Source organism: Liolophura sinensis, chromosome 1, assembly GCF_032854445.1.
Source record: "Liolophura sinensis isolate JHLJ2023 chromosome 1, CUHK_Ljap_v2, whole genome shotgun sequence".
Taxonomy (NCBI): domain Eukaryota; kingdom Metazoa; phylum Mollusca; class Polyplacophora; order Chitonida; family Chitonidae; genus Liolophura; species Liolophura sinensis.
In genome coordinates, this window is record NC_088295.1 from 720,868 (window position 1) to 737,336 (window position 16,469).

Here is a 16,469-nt window from a genome sequence, read left to right on the forward strand (position 1 = left end):
TCCTGGTTACACTATCCTCCACCCACAAACCTGGTGTACAACTGCGGCCACACGAGGCACGATGTTTAGCTCCTGGTTACACTTTCCTCCACACGCAAACCTGTTGTACAGCTGAGGCCACACGAGGCGCACTGTACAGCTTGTCGTTACACTTTCCCCCATCCACAAATCTTGTGTCCAGCTGTGGCCACACGAAGCACGATGTTTGGCTCCAGGTTACGCTGTCCTCCACCTACAAATCTAGTGTACAGCTGTGGCCACATGGGGCGCACTGTACAGCTTCTGGTTACACTATCCTCCACCTATAAATCTAGGGTACAGCTGTGGCCACTCGAGGCGCACTGTACAGCTCCTGGTTACACTGTCCTCCACCTACAAATCTAGTGTACAGCTGTGGCCATACGGGCGCATTGTACAGCTGCCACCACCCAAAAACCTGATATACAGCTATGGCCACACAAGGGCGCACAGTTTTTGGCAGGTATGAGTTTTAATGATGATAGTTTGAAATTCTGGGCGAGATGACAAAAGAAGACAGGCTTGGCCAGGTGTGCACCAAAGCTTATTGGCCATGGAATGTTTGGGGCTGAGTTACAGCGCTAAACGTTAACATTGTCGCTTATGGAAAGTCAATGGGGTCCTGTGCCCTGATCCAACATGTTAAATGGGGACTCTGTGGCTGGGTTCTTGGCAAGTCACCGCGGTGCAGTGACTTTGGAGCTTCTCTCCAATGCGATCGTTTTGAGTTCATGTCCAAAGTATGCTGGCTTCCTCTCCAATCGTAACAAGGAAGGGCTACCAGCAACCTGCGGATGGTCGTGAGATTATCTTGAGCTGTACCCGGTTTCCTCAGATCACAGTGCTGGTAGCCCTTTGTAAAGGAAATATTCTTGAGAACACAAATCGAATTACATGTAATAAACAAACAAATATTCACATATTACTAGAATGCTAAGTTAATCCAAACAAACGTAAAATGAAATGAGAATAAAGAAACTTTATTGCTTAAGGTTGAACAAGCATTTGACGTGGAATATGTCGAATATGTGAAATCTAAAACACACAGCCTGAAGGACATATAGCGTCTAACAATGCCGGGTTTAATATGCATATAAAACACTATGCAAAAAGCTATAGAAAAACACAGTCATGTTTATTCGCTTCATCACGTGAGATAAGTCAAGAGGCGACAGAATAACAATGGAGTAATTAGAAAGATAAGGCTTTATGGAAAGAGGTTAAATATACATTCTGATAACCTAGAAGAAAGGAATGGTAATATTTGGTCCCATATCAGCCAAAGGTTCTTGTCGAGAACAGGGATTGTTGGTATCGGTAACTGGTTCCCGGCAGAGGTGTTCACAAAGTTACAAGATACCTAATATTTATAACTTTCTGTTCCGCCATGGCCGAAACCTGAAAACAAAAAATCAAGACCATATGACATGGCTATAAACACAAGGCACAAACTATTGAGAATATAGTTAGTGTAAAAGGTCTAATCTTATCAAACAATCTTCTAACCATACACAATGATTTGTTGCCCCAAAACAATTCATATATAGACAATTATTAACGTCTTTCCTTTTTACCAATCAATAAAAGAATCTATATTCAGTTCTGGAAATGTGTAACTGATTGAGTAAACACGCACAGGACTGCGGCGATAAACACTAACCTCCTGGTCCAAACAGCGCAGAATAGCAGGGTTTGTGACAGTAAGGTTTCCCATCTCTCTGTTTAAATAAACAATATTAGTAAAAGTGTTATAGTTAGTAGGGAGCCCACTTTCTTGATATACTAGTAGCACATATTCTGATTGGCTGTGTCCACTCCGAGTTTCGAGCCGGCAGATGACAAATCTACTGACAAAACAAATCACCCGCAAATACACGTCGACCAACGGACTTACCCCCTCCCCCACCTCACCCCACAAAAATACGAGGCAATTGAAAGTTAATCGCGAACAAGCATTACCCAATGTGGTGGTCAGAGATGACAAGGCTCCCTTAGCTAGGGAAGCTGTATATGAAGCAGGATCTGCACATCCGCCTCCATTAGCTAGGGAAGCTGGATATGAAGCGTGATCTGCACATCAGGCTCCCTTAGCTGGGGAAACTGTATATGAAGCATGATCTGCACATCAGGCTCCCTTAGCTAGGGAAGCTGTATGTGAAGCAGGATCTGCACATCAGGCTCCCTTAGCTAGGGAAGCTGTATGTGAAGCAGGATCTGCACATCAGGCTCCCTTAGCTAGGGAAGCTGTATATGAAGCAGGATCTGCACATCCGCCTCCATTAGCTAGGGAAACTGTATATGAAGCATAATCTGCACATCAGGCTCCCTTAGCTAGGGAAGCTGTATATGAAGCAGGATCTGCACATCAGGCTCCCTTAGCTGGGGAAGCTGTATATGAAGCATGATCTGCACATCAGGCTCCCTTAGCTGGGGAAGCTGTATATGAAGCATGATCTGCACATCAGGCTCCCTTAGCTGGGGAAGCTGTATATGAAGCATGATCTGCACATCAGGCTCCCTTAGCTAGGGAAGCTGTATATGAAGCATAATCTGCACATCACGCTCCCTTAGCTAGGGAAGCTGTATATGAAGCAGGATCTGCACATCCGCCTCCATTAGCTAGGGAAGCTGTATATGAAGCATGATCTGCACATCAGGCTCCCTTAGCTGGGGAAGCTGTATATGAAGCATAATCTGCACATCACGCTCCCTTAGCTAGGGAAGCTGTATATGAAGCAGGATCTGCACATCCGCCTCCATTAGCTAGGGAAGCTGGATATGAAGCATGATCTGCACATCAGGCTCCCTTAGCTAGGGAAGCTGTATAGGAAGCAGGATCTGCACATCCGCCTCCATTAGCTAGGGAAGCTGTATGTGAAGCATGATCTGCACATCAGGCTCCCTTAGCTAGGGAAGCTGTATGTGAAGCAGGATCTGCACATCAGGCTCCATTAGCTAGGGAAGCTGTATGTGAAGCAGGATCTGCACATCAGGCTCCCTTAGCTAGGGAAGCTGTATATGAAGCAGGATCTGCACATCAGGTTCCCTTAGCTAGGGAAGCTGTATATGAAGCATAATCTGCACATCAGGCTCCCTTAGCTAGGGAAGCTGTATATGAAGCAGGATCTGCACATCAGGCTCCCTTAGCTAGGGAAGCTGTATGTGAAGCATGATCTGCACATCAGGCTCCCTTAGCTAGAGAAGTTGTATATAAGGCATGATCTGCACATCAGGCTCCCTTAGCTAGGGAAGCTGTATATGAAGCATGATCTGCACATCAGGCTCCCTTAGCTAGGGAAGTTGTATATAAAGCATGATCTGCACATCGGCCTCCCTTAGCTAGGGAAGCTGTATACGAAGCATGATCTGCACATCCGCCTCCCTTAGCTAGGGAAGCTGTATATGAAGCAGGATCTGCACATGAGGCCTATAGTTTCCGTATGCACTATTATATCCATTTACTTATTTATTTTGACTGGCGTAAGTGGGAAGTTCTGTTAGCAGCCTGCGGATGGTCGTGGGTTTGCCCCGGCCTCTACCCGGTTTCTTTCCACCATAATGCTGGCCGCCGTCGTATAAGTGAAATATTTTTGAGTACGGCGTATAACAAAAAATAAATATTTTGACTGGTGTTTAATCTCGTACTTTTCAATTGTTTACCTTTCTTCCGGACGACACAAACGCATAAAAATACGTCATATGCAGATATGGATATTCCGCAGAAAGACCAAATATAAAGCAGTGTTCGTGAATGTTCTGTAATTTTGTGCTTTGTGTATTTTACAAAATGTTCTTCTCCAGCAAAGTGGTTGGCGTGGGAAACTAACACTTTTCAAACTATCCAGACTTTCCCACAGTGTTATGTACCCAGAAACACATCACTAGAATACATACATGCACTTTGTATAAGAGTTTCATTTGAAAAGCCCAGGGTGACTTCGTCGTGTCTACTTCCTCAAAAAGGTAGGTGAAGGCCGGCATGCCTACACAACATAAAACCCTGAGTGAGTGAAATTATGAGTTTGGCGTTTTCCAAGGACATACGACCCTGCTTATCGTATTTGCTTATATATAAGTCTGCCCAGTGTACTCTCAACACCACCCCACCCCCCAACACACATACACACTTACCTCAGCGTGGCTTCCCGCCGCAAGTGTCTTCCCACATTTCTCACACTTCAAACATGGCCTGTGCCAATCTTTCCCTATGGAGGTCACCTTCTCAGCTGCAACAAAAATAACAAAAATCATTTATGATTGCCGTTCTCAAACCATCATTCTTACGAATAAACTTTAGATACCTGCTTCCAAACTCCATGTCAAACCTTAAAGTCGCAAAGCCTTAGCAAGTATACATGTTCACAAGAAAAAATCGACACCGTGCTACTCGGTCACAGCCTATCACACACTCGCAACTCACTTCAGGCTCTCCTACTACAGTGTGCAGGATCTATCACGCAGGAATAGCACTGCGCGATGCCTACCACACACCAATCAGACACACCAGGCTCTTCCGCAATACTGTGTAGCGTCTACCACGCACTTAGCTATCTGACACATCAGACTCTTCTACAATTCTGCTCGGCGCATATTACGAACCTACTAGGCATATCAGACTATTCCGTAACACTTGGGATTGATTTATCTCATTGGTGATTTATGCTGTACCAGTACTCACTTATACGATGTCGGCCAGCATAATGATGGGAGGTAACCGAGCAGAGCGCGGGGGAAACCGACAACCACCTGCAGGCTGCTTGAAGGCCTTCCCACTTAACTCACACTGACAGCATTGGTGACGGGGCTCCTGGGTCATTGCACCGCGCTGGCACGTTGACCACGGGTTGAGAAAACGCAATTCCAGAGTGCCTGGATTAAGTCTTAGAAAACACGATTCCAGTGTGTCTGGTTTAGATCTTAGTAAACATCATTCCAGTATGCTTGGGTTGAGGTCTTCGTAATCACAATTCAAGTATGCCTGGGTTGAGGTCTTCGTAATCACGATTCCAGTATGCTTGGGTTGAGGTCTTCGTAATCACGACTTCAGTATGCCTGGGTTGAGGTCTTCGTAATTTATTTATCTGATTGGTGGTTTACGCCGTACCGGTACTCAAGAATAGTACTCACTTATACGACGGTGGCCAGCATTATGATGGGAGGAAACCAGGAAGAGCCCGAGGGGAAACCCAAAACCATCTACGGGTTGCTTGAAGACTTTCCCACTTGAGCTCACACATATTGCATTGGTGACAGGCTCCTGGATTCCAGTATGTCTAGTTTAGATCTTAGCAAACACGATTTAAGTGTGTCTAGGATTAGGTCTTAATAAACATGATTCTAGCGTGTATGGGTTTAGGTCTTTAAAAAAACGATTAAAGCTATTGTCAGTCTAGCAATATGTCTGGGTTTAGGTTCTAGAAAACACGATTCCAGTGTGCCCGGATTTAGGTCTAAGAAAACTATTCCAGATAATGTGCTTGGGTTTATAGGTCTTAGAAAACACGATCTCAGCTAGTGTGCACAGTATTACGTCTTAGAAACACGATCAGCTCAAACAGCAAACACAGACCAGAATCCTACTGCACATCCGAGAATATCGAATGATGCTGATTACGCGGGCGACGAATGTCTGTGATCAGGTATCCCAAATCTGCATCAGCTTTGTACATTGTTATGTGAACAACTGCCGTCAGCTTCTAAATTTAGCTTGCCACTGTTTACATATGCTGAGTTCAGGGCCAGCTGTCTGCATCTGCCTTAGAATGTTCCAGAATACCCTCAGTTCGGGGCCTGTTTGTTTACAGCAAGTGTTCGAGAATTTTCTTATTCTAGACAATTCCACCAGTCTACACCAGACTACACCAGTCGAAAGCAGGTCAAAAGAGAAGAAAGGAGAACGAATTATTGAGAGTTTTGGATGCTGTGTGTTACTTTAGTAGGCCTTTTGTACTGAATTTTGGTGTCTTTTATAGCCTCTGGCTACGTTATATCATATCTCCACCGAGCACTTGTTCAGTCTAAATTTGTATATTTAATTTGTGCTCTTGTGTACACAGTGCGTATTAGTACATGGACCCTGTCTGTGGAATTTTCTGTATATTTCGTCATACACTCAGTTATACTGTGGATTTTCCCTCTTATTTGTGCATTTATGCCTGTATGGTTTTCCGCATTGTGGAGTATATGCGTCCGTTTAGACTTGACACCGTTGTACATGTAAGTACTTTAGTATTTGTATAGATACTGCTATCCTTTCTTGTCTTCTTAAGGCCTGTCACATGTGGAAGTGTTTCATTTGTGTTGGTACATTTATTTATTATTTATTTGATTGATTGGTGTTTTACGCCGTGATCAGGAATATTTCACTTATACGACGGCGGCCAGCATTATGGTGGGTGGAAACCAGGCACAGCATGGGAAAACCCACGATCATCCGCAGGTTGCTGGCAGACCTTCCCACGTACGGCCGTAGAAGAAGCCAGCATGAGCTGGACTTGAACTCACAGCTACCGCATTGGTGAGAGGCTCCTGGGTCATAACGCTGCGTTAGCGCACTAACTGAGCCACGGAGGCCCCCTTGTGTTGGAACAAATACTGTGCAAATATTACGGCCTATGGCATCAGTTGTATATGCACTATTTGTATGTATACACTATTTGTATATGCAATATTTGTATGTATACAGTATTTGTACATGCACTATTTGTATGTATACACTATTTGTACATGCACTATTTGTATGTATACACTATTTGTACATGCACTATTTGTATGTATACACTATTTGTGTATACACTATTTGTATATACACTTTTTGTATATGCACTGTTTTTATGTGTACTATTTGCATATGCTCTGTTTGTGCACTCCCTATTTGTATCTAAGCACTACTTGTGCACGCAGCATTTGTATATGAACTGTTTGAACACGTACTATTTGTATATGCATTGTTAAGGTGCTTATCTTCCCCTCTGTCTTCTTTGGAAGAAAGCTACAATCCACAGTTCTGTTTTTTCAAGATCCTTAATAAAGGCTGTATCCCCCTGAACTAGAGCCCGTGACCCAGGCCAAATGTGGTGACCTGTCCGGCCCAAAGTAGACGTCAATAAGCTTAACACATTTTTTAAATGACCACCAACAGGTATTTGTACCTGCGTTCACCCGTGTAAGAAGCCTGAGTTCACGCTGAAGTATTGAGTCGTGGAGGTCAGCGTGACACGGGTGACATCATTGCGCGCATTCTTCTCCTGTACTCAGCAGTCGCACAATCTTCCTGTAGTGGCTTGTATATAGCTATGGACAACGGCATAGCATAGGATAGCAATTAGAGGACCCCAGTGTGGCCCGACTGATAAAAATACATTGACACTCTCAGAGTTTCGGCACATGCAGACAGTTGGGAGGTGCACTACTGATATTTCTCCACAACCAGGTTTGACCACACCCATTTTATGACACACATAAACTCGCCTGAGACTGTTGCTAGAGCAAGTCCTCTACCCACTGTATTATGCGACCTGCCTAGTGAAGTTGAGTCAGAGCACAAAACAGTGTAAACAGCTCAACCAGTGCAGCCCAAGCCCAGCCGATATATCCTGACCTGTTAGAGGACGCGGGACAAGTGGCAAACATCCCGGCATGGAACTGAGTTCATTGTGTACAGGTCGTATAATCCGGGCGTATCTGTACAGTCCACTGTTCAATCATTTCCGTCCAGGAAAAGCTACATGGATGGGTAATTAATTCAATTTAGACAGCTGGATGATAATTGCACTAGCCCTCTAGCGTCATGGCATGCCGATGTATAGGCAGTTACATACATGTCAGATTCTATGTTCTGATCACATACATAGGCCTGTTTCTGCGCAGGGCAAAGAAGAACTTTTGATTCTATATGTGCCACTTTAAGTTAACAACATCTGGAATGGAATGTTACACATGTGATGTTTGGCCATCATGTATGGTAACAACAACTAGACTGATTGTGCACGTGCAATCATGCAACATCTGTTGTGCATGATAACATATCCTGCTAGAATAAACAACCAAAGATAATCCTCTGACATGAGTGTCATCTGTAGAAAAAGTCGCTCCAGTGCGATTATCTTATGTCTCAGTGGAGACTTTCACATTCCTAGTCTTTTCTTACACACGGACGATCGATCAGCATCGTCCGTGTCGTTGCGAGATTCTGTCAACAGTTTAAACTGCAGTGGAGACAGTGGTGTGTTCCTACATTTAGCTGCCATATTATCTGATACTTACCGAAGTATACCTCCTTGTTGCACTTGGGACACTTCGGCATGATGACGTTTCTAGCGTTGGCACTGTGACTCTTGTCTTCGCTGTCTTGCGCTGCTGTATGGATATCAGTCAGTGGTTTCGGCTCTATCAGTAGGCCCAAGTTATTTGATTGCCTCGCCCACTGAGTAAACTAACTTTTCAGCGTTCCCTTTGCACACGGCTCATTTATTTTGCACACGATACTTACATCCCTGTCATCGAGTCTGTCAGAAGGCAGTCGCTCACAGGGGCGTAATCAATATTGATGTCATGTAAATGCTCATTGATCACGGTTTCACTAGACCGTCAGGCTAGGGTTTTTCATAGGCTTGCAGAACTATACATGGACGAATGATGTATCTCTTTCTTGAACAGCAGTTGCAATAATAATGCGATTTGTAACAAAGCTTTACTTGCATCTTTTGTGGGGATTTATAATAAAACTTTACTTGTATCTGTTGTAGCGATTTGTAACAAAACTTTGCTTGCATCTTTGTAACGATTTCTAATAAGGCTGTACTGGCATCTTTTGTGGCGCTTTGTTATAAAGCCTTATTTGCATCTTTTGTAACGATTTGTAATAAAGTTTTACTTGTATATTTTGTAGTAGTCTCTTGTATAAAGTTCAAATTGCCGCTTTTCGCACTCACACAGCGGTAAATGATTTGATAATCTCCAACTATACACATAGGTAAACTAATTGACATTTGGACTGGTAATACTGATGGCTGGTGCTATGTTAAATATAAACCAACTGTTAGAAAACACGTCCTTTGCCATACCAAAATGTTTTTTTTTTTTTTTTTTTTTTTCCTGATTTATTTTATTTATTTGATTGGTGTTTTACGCCGCACTCAAGAATATTTCACTTATACGACGGCGGCCAGCATTATGGTGGGAGTAAACCGGGCACAGCACGGGGAAACCCACGACCATCCGCAGGTTGCTGGAAGACCTTCCCACGTACGGCCGGAGAGGAAGCCAGCATGAGCTGGACTTGAATTCACAGCGACCGCATTGGTGAGAGATTCCTGGGTCATTACGCTGCGCTAGCGCCAACCAAATGAGCCCCCTCCCCCCCCACTAACACCCCCCACCCCAGCCCCCACCGGTTATCCTGAAGGCAAATGGCGCGTATCTTTGTCACTCTGAGCAATGCGTCATAGCTAAGTATATGACTAAGCAATATATGCACACAATTCTTGTCACATAAGGCTTGCTCTCATCAACTGGATCATTTCAATCGGGGTCTCCCACGTTCAGGTTTTCTTGTTTATACGCTTTACTCCCATCAACCGTAACACATCGATCGCAGTCTCTCACACCCAGGTTTGCTCGTACATAATCCTTGTAATCATCGGCTGTAACACTTCCATCGGGATCTCTCACGTCCAGGTTTTCTTGTACATAACCCTTGTTCTCATCAACTGTAACACATCCATCGGGGTCTCCCACGTCCAAGTTTTCTTGTACATAATCCTTGCTCTCATCAGTTGTAACAATTCGATCGGGGTGTCCCACGTCCAGGTTTTCTTGTACATAACCCTTGCTCTCATCAGTTGTAACAATTCGATCGGGGTCTCTCACGTCCAGGTTTTCTTGTACATAACCCTTGCTCTCATCAGTTGTAACAATTCGATCGGGGTGTCCAACGTCCAAGTTTTCTTGTACATAACCCTTGCTCTCATCAGCTGTAACAATTCGATCGGGGTCTCTCACGTCCAGGTTTTCTTGTACATAACCCTTGTTCTCAACTGTAACAGTTCGATCGCAGCCTCTAACTTCTAAACTGTCTTGTACATAAGCCTTGTCCTCATCAACTGTAACACTTCGATCGGGATCTCTCATGTCCAGGTTTTCTTGTACATAACCCTTGTCCTCATCAACTGTAACACTTCGATCGCGGCCTCTCATTTCTAAACTGTCTTGTACATAACCCATGTTCTCATCAACTGTAACACATCGATCGGGGTCTCCCACGTCCAAGTTTTCTTGTACATAACCCTTGCTCTTATCAGTTGTAACAATTCGATCGCGGCCTCTCATTTCTAAACTGTCTTGTACATAACCCATGTTCTCATCAACTGTAACACATCCATCGGGGTCTCCCACGTCCAAGTTTTCTTGTACATAACCCTTGCTCTTATCAGCTGTAACAATTCGATCGGGGTGTCCCACGTCCAGGTTTTCTTGTACATAACCCTTGTTCTCATCAGCTGTAACAATTCGATCGGGGTCTCCCACGTCCAAGTTTTCTTGTACATAACCCTTGTAATCATCAGCTGTAACACTTCGATCGGGGTCTCTCACGTCCAGGTTTTCTTGTACATAACCCTTGGTCTCATCAACTGTAACACATCCATCGGGGTGTCCCACGTCCAGGTTTTCTTGTACATAACCCTTGCTCTCATCAGCTGTAACAATTCGATCGGGGTCTCCCACGTCCAAGTTTTCTTGTACATAACCCTTGTTCTCATCAACTGCAACACTTCGATCGGGGTCTCTCATGTCCAGGTTTTCTTGTACATAACCCTTGTTCTCATCAACTGTAACACTTCGATCGCGGCCTCTCACTTCTAAACTGTCTTGTACATAAGCCTTGTAATCATCAACTGTAACACTTCAATCGGGGTCTCTCACGCCTAGGTTTTCTTGTACATAACCCTTGTCTTCATCAACTGTAACACTTCGATCGGGGTCTCTCACGTCCAGGTTTTCTCGTACTTAAGGCTTGCTCTCATGAACTGTAACACATCGATCGGGGTCCCTCATGTCCAGGTTTTCTTGTACATAAACCTTGCTCTCATCAGCTGTAACACTTTAATTGGGGTCTGATGCGTCCAGGTTTTCTTGTACATATCCCTTGTTCTCATCAACTGTAACACTTCGACCGGGGTCTCCCACGCCAAGGTTTTCTTGTACATAAGGCTTGCTCGCATCAACTGTAACACTTCGTTCGGGGTCTCCGACGTCCAGGCTTTCTTCCACATAATCCTTGTTCTCATCAACTGTTGAAGTTCGGAGTGCCCCACTTCCAAACTGCCCTATACATAGTCCTTGATCTCATGGGCTGTTACAGATCGAAGTCTAACATAACTATACTGTTTTACACATGATCATTATTCTCATCAGCTGTAACAGTTCGGAGTCTTCCACTTTCAAAACTTCTTAAACACAACCCTTGTTCTCATCAGTAGTAACAGATCGGGGTCTACCAAATCTCAGTTGTTTTACACACTGTTCTTGTTCTCATCAGTAGTAACAGATCGGGGCCTACCAAATCTCAGCTGTTTTACACACTGTTCTTGTTCTCATCAGTAGTAACAGATCGGGGTCTACCAAATCTCAGCTGTTTTACACACTGTTCTTGTTCTCATCAGTAGTAACAGATCGGGGTCTACCAAATCTCAGCTGTTTTACACACTGTTCTTGTTCTCATCAGTAGTAACAGATCGGGGTCTACCAAATCTCAGTTGTTTTACACACTGTTCTTGTTCTCACCAGTAGTAACAGATCGGGGTCTACCAAATCTCAGTTGTTTTACACACTGTTCTTGTTCTCACCAGTAGTAACAGATCGGGGTCTACCAAATCTCAGTTGTTTTACACACTGTTCTTGTTCTCATCAGCTTTAATAATTCGCGTCTTTCACTTCCAGGGCTTCTTCCACATAATTCATTTAGCTCCTGAACCTTTCTCTGTCCACCAGGCGTGAAGCACTACCTTGCCGGCTGTGTATCTGCCGGCTGAAAATCATGTTTACACATCTACTGTCCTCATGGGACGATTATTAACTTCCAAATGAAGCAACGCAGCCCACATCCACACATTCACGCACACCTACACCTCACCCCCACCCAAAACCTCAAAGAAAATTGATTCATCATTGTCGAGATAAAGACACAGGATTATCGCATCTCAGACAATTCATTTGTTCAGTAATTTATATTTTGGCATGCAGTTTTAAATATGTCATTTTACAATTATTTCATCTATGATACAAGAACAGACGAGGTTCTGGTGGAATCGCGGACTTCATTAGAGAGGGAATTGCGGGGCTCCTCAGTCACCACTGTCCCCGGGAATTGCTGGATTCCTCAGTCACCACTGTCCCGGGAACTGCTGGGTTCCTCAGTCATCACTGTGCCGGGAATTGCTGGATTCCTCAGTCATCACTCTGCCGGGAATTGCTGGATTCCTCAGTCACCACTGTCCCCGGGAATTGCTGGATTCCTCAGTCATCACTGTCCCCGGGAATTGCTGGATTCCTCAATCATCACTGTCCCCGGGAACTGCTGGGTTCCTCAGTCATCACTGTACCCGGGAATTGCTGGATTCCTCAGTCACCACTGTCCCCGGGAATTGCTGGATTCCTCAGTCATCACTGTCCCCGGGAACTGCTAGATTCCTCCAGTCATCACTGTCCCCAGGAATTGCTGGATACCTCAGTCACCACTGTCCCGGGAACTGCTGGGTTCCTCAGTCATCACTGTGCCGGGAATTGCTGGATTCCTCAGTCATCACTCTGCCGGGAATTGCTGGATTCCTCAGTCACTACTGTCCCCGGGAATTGCTGGATTCCTCAGTCACCACTGTCCCCGGGAATTGCTGGATTCCTCAGTCATCACTGTCCCCGGGAATTGCTGGATTCCTCAATCATCACTGTCCCCGGGAACTGCTGGGTTCCTCAGTCATCACTGTACCCGGGAATTGCTGGATTCCTCAGTCACCACTGTCCCCGGGAATTGCTGGATTCCTCAGTCATCACTGTCCCCGGGAACTGCTAGATTCCTCCAGTCATCACTGTCCCCAGGAATTGCTGGATACCTCAGTCACCACTGTCCCGGGAACTGCTGGGTTCCTCAGTCATCACTGTGCCGGGAATTGCTGGATTCCTCAGTCATCACTCTGCCGGGAATTGCTGGATTCCTCAGTCACTACTGTCCCCGGGAATTGCTGGATTCCTCAGTCACCACTGTCCCCGGGAATTGCTGGATTCCTCAGTCATCACTGTCCCCGGGAACTACTAGATTCCTCAGTCATCACTGTCCCCGTGAATTGCTGGATTCCTCAATCATAACTGTCCACGGGAATTACTGGGTTCCTCAGTCATCACTGTCCCCGGGAATTGCTAGATTCCTCAATCATCACTGTCCCCGGGAATTGCTGGATTCCTCAGTCATAACTGTGCCGGGGAATTGCTAGATTCCTCAATCATCACTGTCCCCGGGAATTGCTGGATTCCTCAGTCATCACTGTTCCCGGGAATTGCTGTGTTCCTCAATCATCACTGTCCACTGGAATTGCTGGATTCCTCAGTCATCACTGTCCCAGGGAATTGCTGGATTCCTCAGTCACCACTGTCCCCGGGAATTGCTGGATTCCTCAGTCATCACTGTCCCCGGGAACTGCTAGATTCCTCCAGTCATCACTGTCCCCAGGAATTGCTGGATACCTCAGTCACCACTGTCCCGGGAACTGCTGGGTTCCTCAGTCATCACTGTGCCGGGAATTGCTGGATTCCTCAGTCATCACTCTGCCGGGAATTGCTGGATTCCTCAGTCACCACTGTCCCCGGGAATTGCTGGATTCCTCAGTCACCACTGTCCCCGGGAATTGCTGGATTCCTCAGTCATCACTGTCCCCGGGAACTACTAGATTCCTCAGTCATCACTGTCCCCGTGAATTGCTGGATTCCTCAATCATAACTGTCCACGGGAATTACTGGGTTCCTCAGTCATCACTGTCCCCGGGAATTGCTAGATTCCTCAATCATCACTGTCCCCGGGAATTGCTGGATTCCTCAGTCATAACTGTGCCGGGGAAATGCTGGATTCCTCAGTCATCACTGTCCCCGGGAATTGCTGGGTTCCTCAATCATCACTGTTCCCAGGAATTGCTGGGTCCTCAATCATCACTGTCCCCGGGAATTGCTGGATTCCTCAGTCATCACTGTGCCGGGGAAATGCTGGATTCCTCAGTCATCACTGTTCCCGGGAATTGCTGTGTTCCTCAATCATCACTGTCCACTGGAATTGCTGGATTCCTCAGTCATCACTGTCCCAGGGAATTGCTGGATTCCTCAGTCGTCACTGTCCCCGGGCCTTGATGACAATAAGCGATCACTGCAAGCCATCGTACATTTATTTGTTTTTTTTTTATTTATTTTTTTACTTACTTATTTTTTTTTATTCTTGTAAGGATGTAGAAAAAACCTTCGACTTGACATCTGTGATAGGCAGATACATGTATGCCCATCATATCCGTGGGACACAAGTGGTCTTCATCAAACGTTAGCCTGCACAAACGGCCCTATGCTGTCAGCAAGGCCACACCTAATCCGTGGGTTTTAACCCACACCCTTGTTTCTCAGCGATTATAAGGGAAAAATTCCTGAGTTAAACAAAAATCAGATCAATAACTGATGCAGAAATGTCAATGAAAGGTTTCCAATATCTGTGAAATATTAAACTTACATGTAAAACGTTTTGACTGAGGGAGGATTATCGTTTTGTCTGGTCTCCCGACACCTTTTCTTCAGTTTCACACATATTCATATTGATGAATATTTTATATACGAAACATAAAATAACAGATATTTCTATAAATTCGTATAGATTATTGGCTATTAGAAATGATGAAATATATTGACTGGACTCAATTCTGTTTGTTGACAGGTTCCTTAGCACGCATGCACGTATGTATATATGGTCTCAAAGGTTAGAATCTTCCTTTTCCTTGGTTCAAAGTGCTTGGATCATTAAGGACGGCCATTCAATACCGTCATTCAATAACTCATTACGTATAAGGCATTCAGAAAATGTTTGTATATATAACTGCAGTTACCGTACCATGCAGTTTAGCACGTAGTGCATAATAACGGGTTACTGCGCGGACTTTCAACAGCGACTTCAACCAAAACCGGTTCTGTCGCTTTTTAAAAGGCCTTGCGTAAGGCCGAGGCCCTGTATAAGGGCTGATAATGAGTCAAAAACGGAATCAGCAAGGAGCCGTACAATGAGGAGGGTAAAGTTACATCGGTATGCGTCTTGTCGCGGTTGATTCTCACGCAATCGCTGCTAAGAATTGTGCAAGTCAATGGCATGCTCAGATCGATCTATACAGACGGACTATGCTAAACACAGCGACTGCTGTTTATTCCCTGAGCAGTAACCTACTAAATGCTCACCCTGGAAACTTCACAAATTCCCAACTTTCAAAGTGTTAACTTTGAAAACAGACCACACCCTGTCCATAAACATGGGCTGGTCCAGTTACCATAACAACCGATGATTATTTTAACATTCAGTTCTTGATACAGGTTGGCAATCTCCTATATGAGCCGTCTTTGTCATTAAAAAGTGTCATATTATATTGGGCTCAACCGTTCTTCAATAGTTCATATTCACGAAGAAGAGGTGGGAATATGTAGGCCCAGGTCTGCGGACATAGATCCGAACGCAGCATTATACATCCCCACAGAAACATGCACGTGGGAACAGTGCAAACCCTGCCAGGTCATGTTTGAGACTTGATACTTTCCCCACTAGACGCGCGAAGCAGTAGGATATAAACCCAGTGCTGGTCTACAACGTATCATGTTAGAGCTGAGGTATCTGCTGGCTTCAGCATGGTCATTCAGTGAGGCAGCATATATAGCAACATGCACATTAGGAACGACAAGGATATGTTTCACCACGGATTAGGACAACCCGGTTATATTCACCCGGTAAACATACTGCATCTAGAGACGAGTAGTATAGAGCATCTAGAGACAAACTGGGAGAGATTCCACCGAAGAGAGGAGGAGTATAGAGCATCTAGAGACAAACTGGGAGAGATTCCACCGAAGAGAGGAGGAGTATATAGCATCTAGAGACAAACTGGGAGAGATTCCACCGAAGAGAGGAGGAGTATATAGCATCTAGAGACAAACGGAGAGATTCCACCGAAGAGAGGAGGAGTATATAGCATCTAGAGACAAAGGGAGAGATTCCACCGAAGAGAGGAGGAGTATATAGCATCTAGAGACAAAGGGAGAGATTCCACCGAAGAGAGGAGGAGTATAGAGCATCTAGAGACAAACGGAGAGATTCCACCGAAGAGAGGAGGAGTATATAGCATCTAGAGACAAACGGAGAGATTCCACCGAAGAGAGGAGGAGTATAT

The 16,469-nt window shown here is 44.9% G+C and overlaps 1 protein-coding gene across 1 annotated transcript; it reads right to left on the reverse strand.

Annotated features, from left to right (window-relative positions):
* Positions 1-977: 977 nt before the first annotated feature.
* Positions 978-8,468, reverse strand: LOC135481993 (cysteine-rich protein 1-like). The gene is made up of 4 exons (XM_064761801.1): positions 8,284-8,468; positions 4,150-4,244; positions 1,679-1,736; positions 978-1,416 (listed from the first exon to the last, which is right to left on the reverse strand). The coding sequence occupies exons 1-4, from the start codon at positions 8,321-8,323 to the stop codon at positions 1,379-1,381; spliced, it is 231 nt and encodes a 76-aa protein (XP_064617871.1). The 5' UTR covers positions 8,324-8,468; the 3' UTR covers positions 978-1,378.
* Between the last annotated feature and the right edge of the window lie 8,001 nt (positions 8,469-16,469).